The sequence below is a fragment of the Balaenoptera borealis genome, assembly GCF_965194805.1.
Source record: "Balaenoptera borealis genome assembly, chromosome: 3".
Lineage (NCBI taxonomy): Eukaryota > Metazoa > Chordata > Mammalia > Artiodactyla > Balaenopteridae > Balaenoptera > Balaenoptera borealis.
The window spans coordinates 91174715-91195860 of NC_138866.1; the positions used below are offsets into that span (position 1 = coordinate 91174715).

The window sequence follows — 21146 nt, forward strand, 5'->3', positions numbered from 1 at the left end:
TTTTTAAAAATAAAAAGCCAGGGCTTCCCTGGTGGCGCAGTGGTTAAGAATCTACCTGCCAATGCAGGGGACATGGGTTCAATCCCTGGTCCGGGAAGATCCCACATGCCGCGGAGCAACTAAGCCCGTGCGCCACAACTACTGAGCCTGCGCTCTACAGCCCGCGAGCCACAACTACTGAGCTTGCATGCCACAAGTACTGAAGCCCACGTGCCTAGAGACCACGCTCCGCAACAAGCCACCTCAATGAGAAGCCTGCGCACTGCAACAAAGAGTAGCCCCTGCTCGCCGCAACTAGAGAAAGCCCACGCACAGCAACGAAGACCCAACACAGCCAAAAAGAAATAAATAAATTTATTTAAAAAAAAAAAAAAAATAAAAAGTCACATTCCATTTAAAACAGAATGCAACTGGCCTACATAGTTGAACAACTTAGTAAGTATACTAACCCACTATCAGAAGTGACACTGAATACTTCCCTATGCTTCAGGATGGATTTATCCTGACTCAGTCCTATATTTTTATTAATCACTCTTGAAATCACAAGCATTCGTCTGAGTAATAGGATATCTTGCCTCTAATTCTTTAAAGAGGTAAGCAGATGACTTCCACAAGAGCAGAAAACAGTGAAGACTAAAAATGGAAATACAATCCTGGAATCAAAGAGCCTCCCCTCTCCCATGTGGTGAGAGAAATCACACTCATGTTTCCCTTCTCCCACTGAAGGTTTGGGACTGTATTCCCAGGTAGAAGAGGCAAAGGGCAATGATTAAAGAAAGCCTGCTTCCTCCCGACTCTCCACAACCACAAATGTCTGAAAATCTGCCATTTAGGGATTAATTTTATTTAGATAATCACTATTGTGAAGATTCTATGGGGCCAAAATGTATTTACACCTAAGTGCAAATTTTAGGATACCCTTATCACGGAGGAAAGCAGTTAAAGACACCCCAAAATTTGGAGAAATCCCTAAGTAATATGCCAGTTTTGATTAGCAGTTTAGTAACTTAACCCATTCACATCATTTCTTAATCTTGGTCAATGATCAAGTCTTTGAAGAAATAAGTGTGGAATGGTTAAATATCATGCCCTCTTTATTTTAGACTGTTTTATCAATATCTGTAACTATGGGTATCAATATTCTTTGCAGCAAATTATTAACCAGATTCTTAGAGGTGAAATGCTCTGTAACTTCATTCTATTAGTGATTTTTCTAAAACAAATTAAGCCCACTATTGTCACTTCCAGAATTAGTTTCACACTGTTCAAGTTACATGTTAACAACTTTAATCTCAACAATTTAAATACTATAGCATAATCACTGAGTAAATAATAAGGCCACAGAATGATACTACCTAATCAAAACAGTTGTCTTCATTACTCTTGAGACCATTAGATATATATTAGCTCCAAGTCAATAAAAATACATCAAGTTGTAAAGAGAAACAGTTCTAAAGAGGGACTCCAAAACGATGCCAAGTACAATGTAAGGGCCAAGAGTCCAGAATGCATCACATATCCATACCATGCAGTGGCCTTGTGAACAGAGATACAATATAATCTATCCAGTAATAATAGAGTTACTTGCTAAAATAGGTATTGTTGCTTTATCAGCGAAGAACTGAATTTAGACGAACTCATAAAACTACAAACAGAAGACAATTTCTCACATACCACTCTGTGCTCTTTGCTTTTAAATAACATATATTCAACACTTGCTACTGAATCTTTACTTTCCATCTTAGAATAAAATGATCTCTATACAACTTTGGATAAAGGTGATGACTGCAGTTTAAAAAGTTCATGAATATTTTTCAATGGGTATTTTTTCATGAGTATTTTTGCAGTTTTGTATGAAAGGAACCTCCTAAATCTTCACGATAAAATCTTCGCCATAAAACTAGGAACAATGAAAACATGGCTATGAATGTAAAGACAAGATGATCAACAAAGCAAAGGTCAGGGCGGTGGGTATTTAAGAAGACTGCACATTTACATACATCTCAATATCCTATTCGTATGCATAGGCAAATCAGGTAGAAATCTCTTTTAATTAAGAGCCGCAGTATACATCAGACTTGAAAACTGAAAACCCACATTCAAATTAAAGCTGCTGATTATGTGTGTGACCTTAGGGAGCTCCCTTGACCTCCCCGAGCCTTGATCTTCTCAGACAGAAAAGTGATGATGATTATACACGTCAGTGGGCTGCAGTGAGTACTGAAAAAACTACAGGTGTGAAAGCACAGTTTCTCAGCAGTCAGTATTTCTAGTGAACTTTGAATGCCCAGCTTGTATGCCACTACAGCCAATAGGTCCTAATAGATCTTTAGGTGCAATTTTTGTTCCATTCTGGATTTCTCCCCTTGCCACACAGATGTTTTATTTGGAGCCACCTCCCTAATTTACTAGGATAATAATGAGCTCAATCCTTACTCTATGGAAAATTTTCCTCTTTTTATCTTGATGCCAACTGGTACTTATGCATAGGCGCACTATTGAGTCCTGCAGTCCCCTGGCAAGAATTACTGAATAACATGCATAGACTTAGGGCCATTGTCTTGTCATCCTAGGAACCTTCCCAGTGACAATTCAGAAACCCCCTCAAAGCTCAGCAAAATTCACGAAGCAGCCGCAAGAACCCAATGCATGTTGAAATCAATCATAGCTTTAGCCACTAGAACATCTTGACACCAATACATTAAAAAAAATTACCTCTTTCACACTGGGGTCCAGTGAAGCCGTAAGTGCATGCACATCGATTTGGGGCCACGCACCTGCCTCCGTTGAGACAGCCACTTTCACAGACAGCTGTAAAATAAGGAGATAGGAGCTGAGAGGCTGACGGGCTTCATCTGATAGTAGATGCTAATAAAGTAACACTTACTGTCCCCTGAAAGGACAACAATAAAAACACTAAATAATCACCCTGGTATTTGTTTTAAACAGTTACTGTACAGTTCCAGTTCCCCGGATGTTCCTCAGTCAACTCAGGTAAAACTACCTGGAATAGGTGAGTATGCACCTGTGTTAAGGCTGACAGTTTCATCCTGGGAAGCATGTGAGCAATGCTTTCAGTTCTGCACCTAAAATGGTGGTTTATAAGAGATACCCCTGATGAGAACTGCATTTTAGCAAGCTGACTCTGTTCTTATGATTTATGTTTAATTTCCAGAGGGTTCTCATGAGGGAAAACATTGGCCTCTCTACCGTCATCCTTACAGAAATGCAGCATGTTAGATCACACTATTAATTGCCAACGACAAAACATGAATACTGACATTCAGTAATTTATGCACTGTAATAAAGACCCAATTGAATGTTATAAGAGAATCTCTGGAAAATATTGGTAAGATAAGTCCAGCCATCCTCGAGGGAGGGACATTTTACTTGTCAAGAAAGGCATTAAAATAAGATCTGAAAGCTCATGCCCTGAACCACTCTTCTCCGTACAACTTCCTGCAACTCACTTATGCATGGCCTCTTTCTAGGCATCTTAATCCACAGGTGGTAGGCCGCCCCTGCCAAATTTGCCAGTCCCTCCCACTCTTCAAAGCCCAGCTCAAACCTTACTCCTCCATGAGGCCTCCCTAACACCTCCATTTAAATTAATTCCTCCTTCATATATTTCCCACACATTTTTCCTGTACCCCTGTGGCAGTCATGGAGTTGAGCCATTCAGATCTCCCTCCAAGAAAACCTACCTAGGGGAGCTTAGTTGGCCGACAGCCTTGAAGCTGCTACACCTTCAGATCCGCTACTGTGTTCATGCCAAGGGCACACTCTCCTGGCTGCTACCACCCAGTGACTAAGCATGGTGGAGACTGGACATTTCTGCCCATCATGAAACTATTCTGATGGGCAATCTTTATTCTGGGCTCCCTATCAGCCTGACCAAGGCTTTCGTGAAGTTGCACTATAGTCTGAGCCTCCTTCTATACAATCGTGATAGTCTTTCCTTCCCTCTCTCCTTGCCCAGCGGTGTGACCTGCATCATGGTCTGAAGGTTCTCTCTCCTGATTCCTGCTTTCTTTCCCTTTGATTCTCATAGGCTTTTTCCCCAATAAATCTCTTGTGCATCTAATTCTGTCTCAGCATCCACTGGGATCAGTGCACTTGAACTGAGACAACCCCTTATAGCCAAAAATTATAGCAGTAGTCCATTGATCATCACAAAATTAGAGAAGTTTACATATATTCATTGTTCTAATTTGCTTCTTAATTTACAGTTAGGAGAGAATGAAGAGGCTTAAGCAGAAAAGAAATTTTGAGATTGCCGAAACCAACCCTCCCATTTTACAGATTAGGAAACTGAAGTCTAGGAAAGGTTTTCTAATTCTACGGGTGTTACCTGAGTGCCTGTCGTGCACTGGGCTTTGGGCTCTACTCCCTCTGGGAGCATCAAAGGAAACAGAAGATGCACAGCAGCTCCTTCTGATTCCCCTTCTGAAAATGCCTTTGAATCCATCCCCATCCCACCATCTCTCTAGCCATAGCCTTAGTACTATTCTTCCTGCTTCTGTTTCTTCCCACTCTACACTGGCCACCAGTGGTCTTTCTCATTGTAAACCACTGTAAGTGAAGTGTATAGGCCAGTATTTCATAGCATTAAATGCATGGGCTGTGAAGTTAGACTGCTTGGGTTCAAATCCCAACTCTGCTGATTACTCCCTGTACAGCCTTAGACAAGTTATTGCCCCAGCTTTTTCATTTCGTAGAAGGTAAAAAAGGCCTCTACCTCAAAGGGCTGTTGTTATGAGTTAATACGTGTAAAGAGTTTGAACACGTGCCTAGCATACAGTAAACAGAGTAAATAACTCAACAGATGAATGTTGTTGGTCGTTGTCTTCTCACTCCCCTTCCCTGGCTCTACTTTGGGTGAAAAAACGGTACGCATAAAGGCCCTCCAATGGCCCATGACTTCCATTCTGACCTTAGCTTCCTTCCCATCACTTCCCTCAGCACTTAAGTCCTAGCAACGCCAAAGCCTGACCTCCCATGCTATGTCATGTTCTGCTGCTTTGGCTTATGCTGTGCCGGCTGCCTAAAAGGCCCACCTCCCATCATCTGACAAGGGAACCCCTACCCACCCCTTAAGACTCAGCTCAAGGGTCTCCCACACTGGGGAGGCCGTCCTACCTCTCCTCCCGCCATGCTACTGCTGTGGGCTGCCAAAGACTCGATTGTCATTCTTACTATATTGCAGTGTGTAGACAGTCAGGAGGGTATTAAATAAACTTTGATTTACTTATAATAGCATTATTCATCATAGCAAATACATATACAATGGCAAAAACTGGAAACAACATGAATAAATGCTCATTAACAATTCACTAAATAAACAGTAAAACCTATATATAATGGAGTATTATGCAACTATTAAAATGTATTTTTAAATGTTCAAAAAAATGAAATATACTTCTAATAAAATATTAAGTAAAAAAGTTATATGGAAAATTATGCATACAATGGATCTCACGTACCAAATACGCATTAAAAGACTAAAAGGTAATATCTGGAATGGTGGGATTGTAGAAAATTTTATTTTTTATATTTTTAAACTTTTCTAAATTTTCTGCAGGGTATATATATTCTTCTTAGTGTAATAAAAAGTGAGCTCTTTTAGAGAAATTTTCATCTCTGCAAAGCACAGGGGCTGATACAGAGTAGACACCCAATAAACAGTGTTCATGAATGAACCAACACACTGGCCAGCAGTATGATGAATATTATAAGAGCAGAATCTAGATTGGGAAACTAGAGAGATACAGACATCAATAGTCAAGAAAAAAGAACATGTTTGGGGAGAAAGGTGAAGTTGAGTTTTGAAATACTCTATTGGAGATGCTTATTGAAAATCCAAGAGATGGTGGAGATGTTGAGCAATCAAACGGAAGGCATACATCAGGAGTGAACAAGAATTCTGCACCTTGGGTGTAAATCAGAGATGAGGTAAGCAGGGTAGTGGAGGTAAATGAAAGAAAAATGAATCAAACAACCCATTTCCAAGGTTCCAGTCAGAAATTTGGTACTATGTGTGTTGGGTAAGTGATCTGTTCATCTGTAAGAGTCCCTGGACATCTCCAAAAATGCCATGTCCCAGGAAATCAAAGAAAATCCACCAGCACTTATCTCCGTATTCTCTTTGTCTCTATAGATTAACGTCTAGAATACTTATAACTATGGTTTACTTACGTTGTCCACAGTGAGTCCCTATGTATCCTTTCTGGCACAGACAGTGATCATCACTGCAGCTACCTCCATTCATGCAGCGAATGTTACAGTGTTGGACTTGAAAAGGAAAAAAAAAAAAGACTGATTTATTTTTGCAATTTAAGCACATAGATAGCAACAGTTCACACGAGTTGATCTGCAGTGATTTGAAGAGAAAATAAAATGGTTTATCAAGATTCATATATTTACGCAGAAATAACCTAATAGATAATGCTAAACATGTCATTTTGTGCGCATAAAATCATTTACAATGCAATGTAATTGCTTCTTCGATACTTACTTTAATAATGCTCAATGACTTCTCTAAATTTAGCAGAACTTACCACTCAATGTCATTTCTGTAATTTACACCAACAAGAAAAGAGTGCCTTGAGGGACCAGACGAGACAAGATTACGACGGCAATAATTTTCTTGTTAAAAGATGCAGGGTCCCAGGTAGGTGGGCAGGAAAACATTCAGGGTGACAAATTCCAAGAAATGTTGTTAAAAGAAATTTTGGAGGCAGCAAAAAGAAGGGAAAAAGTACCTACAACGGCATTTAATAACAAGACTGCTTGATAACGGAGACAGCTGGATTCGGCTCAGAAAGAGCTGCTGGTTTAAACTGTAACCTTAAACCAACTAAGACCCACAGTGTTTGAAACCCACTCTTTATCACACTGTCACCTACAGAAGTGTGAGAGCTTCAGCACCCAGAGCAGGAAGACCATGGGCAGGCGGGCTGACTTAGACTGAGACGATGAGGCGCTAGAAGAAGCTGGAGTGAAAGACGCCTGGGAGGGAGAATGACAGCGCGGTGTGGGCTCTGGCTCCTCCAGGGCTCTGGCTGCCTCTGCTTCAGTAATTTAGGCACTCTCAAAATCCCAGGCTGTTCCTTAGTCCTCTAGAAACAGTCAACTACCTTACTTGGAGAAGACTAAAGGCTTGATCGAATTAATCATTGTTGACACATCCCTACCCAAGGAGGCCAGGATTGGGCATGGAAATTTGGCTCACTCTGCCCTGTCCTCCAAGCTGTGGGAGTAAAGCCCTAGAGAAAAAGGCTCAACAATTTCACATCAGGGGACGAAAAGCCCTTCTTCTGTGTAAGAGCAGAAATCAGCTGCGTATGCTTGCTCCTATGCTCAGCCTTCTTGGAGCACAGGGTCTAAATCTTCTCCCAAGAGCAGAGAGGAGACCCCTCCCAGCAGCCACCTTCTTCAGTACCCCTCGTTAGGATGCTCAGTTCAGAATCCCAAAGGGGCTGCTGACTTCAGGAGAAAGGGCCATTTTCGTCAAGTGCTACACAAATCTCAGCATGCCAACAGGGAAAAGGAAGGTGCCAGAACCCAATACTTACTATGCCCTCAGAGAGTACTGAAGAGCTAAGTCAAGTTGAAAGTGAGGCACCTTTTCGAGAACATGTCGCATACTTGCTGAAACACCGTCAAAGACTTCCTACGTCTGCTCTGTTAAGAGCCCCTCCATCTCAGCAATCAAAGCCCTCCCATGAGCCTATCAGGGCTGCTTTGCCTACTCCTAATACATCCTATGACTCAGTCCCCAGTGTACTTTATCAGTCACTCACTCACTCAACAAATATTTCTGAGTGCCGTACCAAATGCCTGGCACTTGCTGCTAGTCTCTTCATGGAATCTCCTCTTTAACCTGTCACTTTGTCTCTTCGCCCCAACCCCTAACATATAACACACCCACAGTTCTCACCAAATACTGAAATCCTACCTATCTCCTAGACCCACTGCAAATGTCTGCTCTTTCCTTTGATCTTTTCTGATTTCTGTTCTCTCCTCCCTCCCCCACTAGATACTAGCCCTCTTTGTTCTGACTCCAGAGTACTTAGTAATTCTCTCTGGAAATATACGTTATATAATCAAACTTTTTTTTTTTAAGTTATTTCTCCTATCCCCAGCACATTTGTCTAAAGGCATCATGAGAATGGGGAGTGGGAAGAATCATGATTACTCAGAGCATCCTTGCCCGTACACAGGTGCTGTATAAAACTTTGCTACATTAATTCCTGTTTACTTAATTCATGCTCCATGATAATGACACCAAAAGCTATGTTCAAACACTGAGACTGTGTAGTTGCCTAAGCACTTATACAGCACTCAACAGGTTGCTATTAAAAATATTTTTATCTTTGTTGCCCCATATATAAAAGCAGAAATAACTCCTTTATTGGAGCATTGTTATAGAAATCAACCAACCCAGAAAACGGATTAAAACAGTTATTTTAGGCTCCTACGATTTCTATTAAAACGTCTCAGCCAAAATGCTTTTTTAACTAAAAAACTATTTACAGATATACAAAAGAAATGATTTGATGAAAAATTTGGATAATATTCTAAGTAGGTCAGGAAAAGGTGTATAGTTGCTTTAAAATCTGAAGTTAAACTTAGCTTCATCCTATCTTAGCAAAACAGTGAGGGTTGGGAAAAGCACAGGAAATGATGTCATCTGTCAAGCAGCATAGGAACTCAACCCACAAACTGATTTCAATTAAAGTGGTTCATGCCAAGAGCTAATTTCCATTCCCACATGAGCAACAAAGCCATTTAGCTACTTTGAGATAAAAAAGCTAACAGTAGTTTAAATAGTGACTTTACATTATTTGTTCAAATTGAAAAAGAGAATGAATTCTTCTTTCTGGTAAGAATGGTAAGCTTACATTTAAATGTAATATCATAAAAACTTCCCTGATATGCTTTTATACTTTTTCCTACACTGTCTTTCAGGTGAACTTTTTCCAGCATAAAATATTCTTTCTCCTTTAAAAAATAAAAGCACTTGGTCAGACTTGTAAAACAATAAGGCATGGTTAGTCCAGTGGTCAAAATAAACCAATGAACCATGTCTCCTTGGGCCAGAGGGGCAAGTTCATCAACAGATAACAGCATCTTAATCTCCTGCTTTGCCACGAACATGTTTACCAAATTCGCATTCTTTGTGAGTCTTAGATCTTCAGGGGAAAAAGTATTTCCTTAAGGTGGGAGTGATCACTCAGGATTTCTGTGGGGAAATAAAGGAACTAGATCTGTAGCTTCACTACACAGCAGACACAGTGTAGAGAGTATATATATACAAACTGGTTTTATTTTTGATTGAGTCCTGCCATTGATGCATATTCTAAATTTACTCTGATGTGACAAAGAATTCCAGATGTCTGGCAATTAGGAGACCATGTTCTATGTCGTTAGAAAAAGCCAACTGAAAAATAAGGGCTTCACTTGAACCCATATGATGCTCTAAATACCTCAAGTTAGAATAGATTCCTAAATTCAATCTGTGTTAAGATTTTACCAGAAACTGAAAATACTAGGGGAGTTTAAGTGTCAGTGTACAGGTCTATGCTGCCACGTGCAGTTGGCCCTGAGGAGAACTTCCCCTCCAAGATGGGCAGACAGCCTCAAAGGGTTTCAAGTAAGGCTCAACATCCTAGAACTAACAGAAAATGTTGCCATTAACCTGTATCCACATAGAGTCCCAAACAAATTTTATGTTCATTCCAGAAGATGTCAGTCAGTCACTTCAATCATTCAACAAATATTTACTGAATGCCTTCCATTTGCCAGGTATCAGAAAGAGTAGAAGAAACTTTCTTTAGATTATAGCCCAGCACAAGTTAATTCTTAAAATAACCAACCAAAAGAGAGCGATGTAAACACGCTACTGGAACAAGAGAGATGCAGGGCTGGGACTTGGATCTAAATACCTCTCAGGTAATGATTTTCTTTGGGATGCATTAGCTTGGGACTGATTCTAAAAACTTCCATTATCTTGGCAGGCACAAGGAGCAGAAAGAACACTGGGAGCAATTTGCAAATAAGTATCTGTATGGCAACATGTGATTTTAATGTAGGCACTAGGAAAAAGTACAAGGCAAATTAAACAGCTAGACTAACTTCTGGACTTGACACCTGAGACAACAGTCCATAGGGGCAACCAGAGTCACTGCAGGACAGAAATAATTTTCACTGGGAGAGATAACAGCAATGACATTTTCCATAAGTGCATAAATAATCTATGGTGCCTTAGAAGAGCAACTTCACTAAAGTGTCTCAAAACAAAACAAAAAACCTAGCAGAGCTGCAAATGGTCCAGAGAAAGACAAGTTATATGATAGCAGTGATAAAGGCACTTCCATAGAGGGCTAACTAGAAAGCAAAGAGCTCAACTGTTTCTATGGACAAATCAGAGCAGATTCCACCCATTCCTCTTCTTCCTGTTCATATAAATCCCACACCGCCCTGAAAAAGGTCACTTCTTCCAGACTAGCTACAGTGCCACCTTCCCATCCTTTGAGTGTTCTTACACTTTCAGCATGTGGTTGCAGCACACTCACTCAAACTCACTAACACACTGCTCTACAATTGTTCCCCTGGCCTTCTGACACCCTTAGAGCTTGGATTCATGTTGGGAGTACCAGCACCCCCAAATTCTAACTAAACTGAAGTGAATTAAAAATGATAAAATTTTATCCAACTAAAAGGGGTTTCAAATTGTAAAGATGCCAATACTCCCCAAACTGACACACAGGTTTAAAGCAATTCCTATAGAAATCCTAGAAAGATTTTTTTTGTAGATACAGACAAGATGAATCTAAAATTTATATGGAAAGGCAAAGGAACTAGAATCACAATTTTGAAAAAGAAGAATAAAGTGGGAGGAAATTAGTCTACTCAACTTTCAAAACTTACCACATAGCTGCAGTAATCAAGACGGTATGGTATAGGAGAAGGGACAGACAAATGGATCAATGGAATAGAACAGAGAACCCAGAAGTAGATCTACACAAATATGCCCAACTGATTTTTGACAAAAATGCAGAAGTAATTCAACGGACGAAGGATAGCCTTTTCAGAAATAAATGGTGTTGGAGCAATTAGACATCCACAGGTATCAACTACACCTAGACCTCAACCTCACACCTCATACAAAAAGTATCTCAACATGGATCACAGATGTAAATGTGAAATGTAAAACTCTATAACTTTTAGGAAAAAATGGAGAAAATGTTCAGGATCTAGGGCTAGGCAAAGAGTTCCTGGACTTGAAACCAAAAGCGTGATTTTTTTCCATTAAAGGAAAAATTGATAAAGTGGACTTAAATTTTAAAACTTTTGCTCTGTTAGAAGATGAAAAGGCAAGCTACAGAGTGGGAGAAAATGTTTGCAAATCACATATCTGACAAAGAGCTAGTATTTAAATTATATAAACAGTGAAATAGTTAAGAATCCTATTGGCAAAAGATGTGAAGAGACATTTCACTTAAGAAGATATATACAGGTGAAAAAATGGTACAGATGAACTGGTTTACAGGGCAGAAACAGAGACACAGATGTAGAGAACAAACATATGGACACCAAGGGGGGAAAGTGGTGGGGCGGTGGTGGTGGGATGAATTGGGAGATTGGGATTGACATGTATACACTAATATGTATAAAATAGATAACTAATAAGAACCTGCTGTATAAAAAAATAAATAAAATAAAATTCAAAACAACAAAAAAAAGAAGATATATACAGGTGACAAATAAACACAGGAAAAGATGTTAAACATCATAAGCCAGTAGAAAAATGCAAATTAAAACTACAATGATGTAATTACTACATACCTATCAGAATAGCTAAAATTTAAAATAGTGGCAACCCCCAAAGCTGGTAAAAATGCAGAGAAACTGGGTCATTCATGTATTGTTGGTGAGAATGCAAAATGGTACAGCCACTCCAAAAACAGCTGGCAGTTTCTAGAAAAGCTAAATATGCAACTACAATACAACCCAGCAATTGCGGTTCCGGACGTTTATCCCAGAGAAATAAAGACTTATGTTCACACGAAGACCTGTATATAAATGCTCATAGCAGCTTTGTTTGGAAATCAAAAATACTAGAAAGAGCCCATATGTCTTTCAATGGGTGAGTGGCTAAACAAACTGTGTTACATCCATAGCGTGTAATACTACTCAGCAATAAAAGGGAACAAACTACTGATATATACAACAACAACAATAGGATGAATTTCCAGAGAATTATGCTGAGTGAAAAAAGCCAGTCCCAAAAGGTTACATACTGTGTGATTCCATTTATATAACATTCTTGAAATGACAAAATTATAGAAATAGACGACAGATTAGTGGCAGTCAGGATTAAGGAGAATGTAGGAGGAAATGAATATAAGAGTGAGATGAGGATCTGGTGGTGATGGAAATGTTCTGTATCTTGACTGTATCTGTGTCAATATCCTGGCTGTGATATTGCACTATAGTTTCACAAGATGTGGGGACAACTGGATAGAAGGTACCCAGGATCTCTACACAGCACTTCTTACGACTGAATGTGAATCTACAATTATCTCAAAATAATAAGTTTAATTTTTAAATCCTTTTTAAAAACATAAAGAATAAAACAGGATGAGCATAAAATTGATCTCCAAAGTCTAAAATGTGAAATTTAGGGAGCACCTTTTATAACAACATACTGTATATTATTTAAGAAGATAATCTATTTTATATTTCTATATATTTAAGGAGAGTTTGAGTGAATTCACGGATCACCCATGACAGGTCTTTCTGAGAATTAGGGTTGCTCAGGATCCATCTCTGGCCTCAGAGACTGAGAGAGTAGAGAGCAGTCCTAATAGACCTGGAGTTAAAGTCTAGAAAACTTGCTCTGACCCTGTCTAGCCAATCCTCTTTTTGCCCTGGTGCCTCAATGACTGGCAGCAAGACTCCCAATAGGTTAAGGGAAGCCACGACTTCCTCGTGTCCAAAGGAGTTGCTGGCTGGCAATTTGGACTTTCTGGAAATGCGATCTCTCATTCAGGCCACTAAGAGATCATTCCCTATTTTAAAAGTCACAGGACACAAGTTGAAAATAACCTGAAAGAAAAACCCTCCTTTCATTCTTTATATTTTCAAATGAGAAGGCTATGGCCTCAGAGGTCCTACAACTTGCCTAGACCTCCTTGACTCCATCACATAACAAGTATAAAGTTTCTCATAGGAAATACTGATAAAATGATATTGACTCCCTCTTAGCAGAACCACAGGTAGTGAATGCAAACATTTCACTGAGTTGGATTATTCTTCTGTTAGCAGGGCAGTTAGCAAAGTGATCTATCCAAATTTGTCTACCACACCACGGGCAGGAAGTTCTATAGGACGGCAGAGCTGTTCCCTAGAACATCACTTAAAAAGATCAGAAATGAATTCTGATCATCCCCAGCTACCCTTCATTTAAAACATTCTGCCGTCTTTAGTTGTGGCAAGCTGTCTGGACATTATTAGTCCAGGTAGAGTCCGAGCCAATGATTTTAAAGGCTCCAAATGCCTCAAAAACCCTGATGAAACCATATCCTCCCTCTCACACCACTCTCATCCACCAGCTACTTGGGGGCTTTGTCCAATGTCCAAGTACCGTAGATGACCCCAAACCATCTCAGAGAGCACCACCCACATGTCTTGAACTTCAGCCTCTGCCCTAACCTGGCCCACAAGACCTTACCACAATATTCCTCCCACCTCACTGCTAGCTTAAAGTCTATTAGGACCACAGCTTTTCCCTCTGATCTTGTTAACATCCTTTCTCCACATCTCATGACTTTTACTTGATTAAATCATTAGCAGCTCACACTATCATTGAAGACCTTTCCAGCTGGATACCCGGTTTTGCCATCTGGCAATATTTTCTTCCCCCAGTGGAGTGCAGTGTTGTTGGTGGGTTCAGGAACCAATCTGAGAGATGGTTCTATTCCCAACTTGATGTGGAGACTCCTTCCCCACCCCGAGGCTCTCTCTCCTCAGAGGCAGCCTGGAGGTCATCCTGATGGAGACAGAGACATCCGACATGTTCCCCAAAGTGCTGCCAGCTGAGCTCTCTACCTCTTGCTACTCCTCCAGCTCAAGTGCTCCTGATATGCAGAGCTAACCTACCCTTGCTTGGAGGACACACATTTAAAACCAAGCTGAGATCAAGTAAGAACATGCTACACTCATTGCAATAAGTAAATGAGTCCCAGTCCAAGGGGGAGTTTCTATCCCAACCTACAACTGTCTGTATTTAGTGCTAGACTATCTCTGTTTGGTTTCCACCAGAAGCAAATTCTGAGACAATAATTCAAATGTGAGTAGTTTATTTTAGAAGTAATTTCAGGAAACACTGGTAAGAGACTGGGAAAGTGAAAGAAAGCCTATAAAGTACATTATCAAGCCTATTCCTACTGTGGGCAACTAGGGCTCAATCCCACTAGGGAACTTCAGAAGGCAGTGCATAACACACTTCGCAGTTATGCAAAAGGAGAGGCAAGGAAGCATGGGCACTTATCCAACACTCTTCATTTGTCATTGGTTAAAAGGTGCTTCTAATTAATCCCCTCAGCCTTCCAGCTTGTCCTACATGCTCCATGGCCAGAAAAATGTTACAGAGCTCCCAGGCAGAGTCACTTGTGTCACCCATGAATGCCAAGGTATGTGAGTGGGCACCAAGAGGGTCTGCTACCCTGCACTACTTGCCCCATCCTGTTAATTGGTTCATGAGAGCCACGGTTAAATGTGAGGACTCTTAACAGGTAATGCATCTTGATCCCGCAGAAGTCTCTACTTGCAATCGACGAAAGAGAATGTGCTTATTCCACAATACTCTCCTTAAAACCTTGTCAAAACCAGAACACACTGTAAGAGGAGTGTATTTGCCCATCAGAAATGGGGAATGGAAAAGGAACCTAAGTTTTTGCCTTGGTGATGGTCAAGGTGTTGAGGGGCTATTTATATAAACATGAACTTTAACTTTTTTAACAACCAATGACTCACCTCCTTCCCAAGCCCCACATTTCCCCTAATTCACTGCTGAGAACCCTGCGTTTCAAAACAAAAACCAATAGAACAAGCAAGCAAAGTCTCTGAATAATGAACAGAATGAACAAAGTGGTAAAATTCTGAAAGGGAAAATATGTTTGTGCTTCATGATAAATCATCCCCAATAAACTGCCATGATGACTCCTTACATTTTCTTCTTGCAAAAGCAGGGGTCTCAAGTTGTAAAAAGTGTTTAAGCAGATTCATATTTCAGTACCACAAGGAAGAATGCTTAGTTTTCTTGAGCCAAAAAATGTTCATTAAACAATCATTTCATTGAGCATCTTTTATGGTGTTTACATTGGAGACACAAAAATGAATAAGGTGATACCTACACAGAAGGAAGCCATAATCTTTATGTTATTCATAGTAGTTATTTCCCATAGGTAATTTCCCTATAAAAAGTGAAGAAGGCAAATGAGAGCCCAGATTGAGGAAAGCCATTCCAAGTATTTTGGGCAGAACAGAGAAGGCAGATGTTCTAGCGAAAAAAAATGTATTGCAGGCAAGAGAAAAGCCAAAAGCAAATTTAGGAGAAAATAGGGCATAACCACATAAAATAATATTATATATAATGACATGTTATACTCACTGGATCTGGAACCACAGGAAGGAGCTATCTGACCAGATGGGCAAGTGCACATATTTGGCCTAGAACAAAATCCATCCCCACAGGAATGCCGGCAAATGGCTGTGAACAAAACCAGAGGTCTGTTAGCACATGGCTTCAGAGCACGGTGATTTACAGGGCCCTAATCCTCAAGTGAGGAAACCTGGCCTATCAGGTTCCTTGTTAACTTTGCCATCGTGACCTATGTGACTTTAGGCTTCAGATTTATGCATTTATAAAACCAATCTGTTGGACTAAATAAACTCTGGCTATAAGATTCGGCAACTCCCTTATCCGTATCAATGGTTCTCCAGCCTCTCTTTGCTTATTCCACAGCTCTCAATCTGTCAAAAAGCCCAGGATATCCTATAAAGGGAAAATAAAATAAACAAAAATCCTGTGTGTGTGTGTGTGTGTGTATACACACACACACACACACATTGTTTTTATACTAACTTTAAGATGTAATAATATAAAAATTGTAGCAGTATTCTTGGGAGCCTATTTTATTATAAATGCTTAAAGTTTACTAATTTTTATAAAAATACTGTGCCCTGCTAAGACTACTTCCCTAGATAAGACCCTTCCAGGTGAGAACATATGATCTATGGAGCAACTTGTATCCTACATTTAGTCCTGTTGTGAATTACATCCAAAGTCTGAGAGAAGACGTGTGAACCCACTTCGGTAGTACTGATCCTACAGTCAGGAAGCCATTCATCTTTTAGAGAATTATTAACATTTTCATGCCACCCAGAGACTAATATCATACTGGTACCAAATACTCTGCTATTGGACTAAAGAATAAGTTCAAATGGTAAATGATTTATATTTAACAGAAGACCAAGATTTGGTCACTACTTTTTATACTCATAGGCTTGATCCTTTCCTTAAAACTCCTGAACAAACTTGCAAGGGCAAATGAAATGTACAAGGCCAAAAATAATACCCTTGATAGACAGTGCATTGAAACTTCAGAAGAGCCTAGGATGGAGGTTGAAAACTATTAAGAAAGAAGCTGTCAAAGGATCCTACAAACATTTATTTAATACCTGAAGTCAGCATTTCTCAGAGATTCTACAGAACACTAGGGAAAGAGTTTTGTTGCCAAGTTCATTTAGAAAACTCCAAATACCATTATATCCCTCTCTTAGTGAGTCAGTTTTGATCTTGAAGTAAACCACAATGTGCCAAATGAATAAGTTGCTTTTAGTTAAAATCAAGAATTGGGAAAGGGATTAACTTTTTCAGGTCACCAAGAGAATGCTGGTTGAAATAATCTCTTCTTCTCCACAGACCACTCTAGGCCAAATAAGAAGGGGGGGGTGAAGTAATTCCTTAGTGTCCTTTCAGCTCTAAATTTCCCATTAAACAAACGGAGTTTTCTGAAAACAAAAATTATTTCACAGGTATGATGACTGGAAAAGTTCATGGAGAACAGATGCCATAACTAACTTGACTTAGTATCGCCATTAAATAGCACCTTGTCTTGCATGTGATTTGTCGCTCAACATTTGTGGGGTATGATGAGAATCTGGGGCTTTGCCATAGAAGCAGAGTCGGTAGAGGAATCTCTGGTGCCATCTGAGTTCTTCCCCTAGTCTTTTCACTCATCCTCATGTGATGCTCTATCTGCTTCCTCTCTCCTTTGTCTAAGAGTTAGATCTGCTTTTAGCCTCGATCACCCAAATTCAACATACAAGGTTTGGGTGGGCTTGTGGGTGGCCAACACAGTTAGAAATGACAGTAAGGAAAGCAGCAATGATAAACTGTTTTTCAAAACCCCATCAAAGTGATTACATAGTCTATGCACCCAGGCACAAGGTATGCCATGATATGAAACCTTGATCAAAGTATCCCTGTGGCTCTATTCCCTCTATCTCAGAAACATTCTAAAGGAAGTCATTGAATTAAAGTATAACAGTGGTTTGACCAAGTTAATATATTTCCCAAGCTGGATTCAGAGAAAGTAGGAAAATCTGAGAGCTGGAAGGCTCTGCTCTAAACATATTAATGGTATGCAGTTACAAAAGACCAAATACTAAGAATCACCGTGCAACCAAAACAACAAAACAAGAACATGAAAAATGACAGACTATTTACTTACGGACAATACACTGATTTCCACCAGGTAAGGTCTTCCATCCAGGGCAACAGTAAGCATTATAACGTGATCCACAGACATTAGGTCTGAAACAAAAACAAAAAAAATTCAATCACGAGAATTCCATACTTTTTTTTTTAAAAAAAAGAATATATGACCAAATAAAAGGAAAAAAATCCTGAGTTATTAGAACAGTATTAATCTTTGCAGACAAGAACAGTAAACTCATGGGACTCAATGCTGGCTTAGTAGTTTGGGATATTTTAACATAATGATACCAATACGGATATGCTTAATATCACCTATGCATACAGCACATCAGGAAAATAAAAACCACAGGAACAAAATGCAGTGCTTTCTATCACAATGCACAGATATAAAAATTTATGGAGCCATATGAGACTAGTTTAAACAATAAATTTACCAATCTAATTAAGGAACGTCATCATAAAATCTACTGAATGTAAGGTTTTATACTTCTATCCATTGAAGTTGTGTATATTTTTTCCTATGGCCCAGCTACCCTGTAAAACGTGACCACATTCTTCCTTTCACCAGAATTACAGGAATGCACACTCTGACATTAGTCAGAAAAAAAAAAAAAAAAAAGCCAAAACATGTAAATATTTCTTTAGCCAAAATTTGGAAACATAGTTGATACCAGCAGTTACAGGAAAACAAAGCCAATGTCACTCTGGCTTCCTTGTTTACAGTTCATCACATGTCTTGGAGCAAAGCCTCCATTCAGGATACATTCAGGATCCAAATGATCCTATTTAACAATTTAAGGGAGCAACTGGGTAAAGATCTAACAAATTTTCCACTGGAAACTAAGGCAGAGGGTATAACACACAGAGATCCAAAAGAAACCATTCATTCATTTCATTTTGCCACATCTGAGGGCCTAAACCTTGATGCCAGTTCCTCGAGTTCAGGGGCTGATAAGGCAGGTCAAAGGTTTTGCAATCAATTTCACAAACTAGGAGCTATTCTAAGGCTTGCTGGTATAAATACTGTAGTCCCATAAGTATAAGCCTTTAAGAACAACTGCAGAGCTAAAATGCATACCTGTATATGCACAGAACCCTCTTGCATTTCCTCTGAACTCACTACTTTAACCAAATGCAGGATTAGGAAGTGAGGTAAAGTCTTTGCCCTGTCCTGTACTCCCTTTACAGCCCCCGAGAACCTGGAATACTCTGCAGGGAAAAATGCACACTTCAGACCAACTGATGCCGAGGTCAGAAAAAGAAATAGAAAGAAGGATGGAGGAGCCAGGGAGAGGGCCCCAAATCCATACCCAACAGCCCAAGGCTTCTCCAAGGCTAGACAGAAAATGATTGGATAGAGGCTTAATATGTGCATGACGTTAGGACCTCTCTGAGCCTTAGTTTATTTCTCTACAACTGGGATAATGAAATGTCTGCCTTGTCCACATTATGTGTGTGTGTGTGTGTGTGTGTGTGTGTGTGTGTGTATCAGATGAAATAATGAACATGAAAAGCTTACATATGAAAAGGACAATGAAAACACACAGCAGCATCGTGGTGGAATCATCTTCTGACCTAAATTAGCTACTCAGCCAAAGGTACCATAAGAGATTAAGAAAGAGAGAAAGACTTTATTAGGAATTCTAAGCCAAAGGCTCTCAATTCTTTTTCCCTCCTGTGACAAAGTAGTGCCCCAACCTTCAGTTCAGAGTGCCCAGAACTTCCTAGGGCAACTCAGAATCTCAGAAAGGGGAGTGAGAGGAAAAAGATAGGGTAGAAGGCTGGGGCAGGAGGACACGCAAGCTTCGTAAGAGTTCTCTCAATCTAAAATGACAATCCAGGCCAAAGTCAACCACCTCAAACCTTCCCCACCAACAGCCCATTACAACAACTCCACTGGATTCAGTCCAACCCCAAATCAAACCCTGGAATAACTTCAGAGGATCCCTGAGCCTTTGTAGGGTGTCTGCTGTTGGAGTAACGATGTTTTTCAGACAAAACTCAGGACATATTGTCTGACAAGAAGGAGTGTATTTATGGAGTAACAACACATATAACAGGGTAAAAAAGCTAAGAAAAAAAGAGTCCAGGATCAGTCCTATCAGCCCTGTAAAGCAAGATATTCAAAAGATTTTCCAAGATACATGAAAAATCACAATAATATAGACATTCTTTATTGCTTCCTCAACCTTTAGAATCAACCCACAGACAAAACATGAAAAATGTTACAGTTTACAATGGTTACAAAACAAAATGTAAATGTTTTAAACCTTTATGTATCATAAATCAAGAAACGAGTTGGAAAGAAAGGTGTGGAGAGAAATAAAGCAACTGATCCAAGAAATAGAGGTTTAGATATATAATGTTTATAAATACCAAGTGATTATAAATACCAAATAATTATAGAATGGCTGAAAGTCATTCTATAATTATTTTAAAAATGGGAAGGAGAAGAGAGAGTAAAAGGTATAGATCTAAGTGAGCTATGTCCCTATCTTTCATGGCAAGAAGCCAATAGGTACTGTTTAAATCTAGACATAGAAGTACAAACACAAAACACGGTGTCACTGGCATAAATGTGAGAAGAACTAAAAACAGAAATGGTTAAAACTGGTTGCCTTAAGAGATGAGGATCTGGGGAAGTAGAGAGTTCTTTTGCTTTCTCAATTAATGCCCAACTATAACTGTTAATTTCTTAAATATGTGCTGTTATACTTTGATCATCATATTTTATTTATTTTTTTTCTTGAATTTTATTTAATTTATGTTTTTATATGGCAGATCCTTATTACTCATCAATTTTATACAGATCAGTGTATACATGTCAATCCCAATTGCCCAATTCATCACACCACCACCACCTCCTCCCACAGCTTTCCCCCCCTTGGTGTCCATACGTTTGTTCCCTACATTTGTGTCTCAATTTCTGCCCTGCAAACCAGTTCATCTGTACCATTTTTCTAGGTTCCACATATATGTGTTAATATACGATATTTGTTTTTCTCTTTCTGACTTACTTCACTCTGTATGACAGTCTCTAGATCCATCCACGTCTCTACAAATGACCCAATTTCATTCCTTTTTATGGCTGAGTAATATTCCATTGTATATATGTACCACATCTTGTTTATCCATTCGTCTGTCAATGGGCATTTAGGTTGCTTCCATGACCTGGCTATTGTAAACACTGCTGCAATGAACATTGGGGGGCATGTGTCTTTTTGAATTATGGTTTTCTCTGGGTATATGCCCAGTAGTGGGATTTCTGGGTCATATGGTAATTCTATTTTTAGTTTTTTAAGGAAACTCCATACTATTCTCCATAGTGGCTGTATCAATTTACATTCCCACCAAC

At 39.5% G+C, this 21146-nt stretch overlaps 1 protein-coding gene across 3 annotated transcripts in view; it reads right to left on the reverse strand.

Annotated features, from left to right (window-relative positions):
• Positions 1-21146, reverse strand: part of FBN1 (fibrillin 1) — a 252784-nt gene that overhangs the window by 197915 nt on the left and 33723 nt on the right. For all 3 annotated transcript variants that reach the window (XM_082387352.1, XM_082387351.1, XM_082387353.1), the window contains exons 3-6: positions 17805-17887; positions 15680-15778; positions 6196-6291; positions 2716-2811 (exon numbers count right to left, since the gene is read on the reverse strand). In XM_082387352.1, the coding sequence (XP_082243478.1) occupies positions 2716-2811; positions 6196-6291; positions 15680-15778; positions 17805-17887 (374 nt within the window). The remainder of the gene's footprint in view (positions 1-2715; positions 2812-6195; positions 6292-15679; positions 15779-17804; positions 17888-21146) is intronic.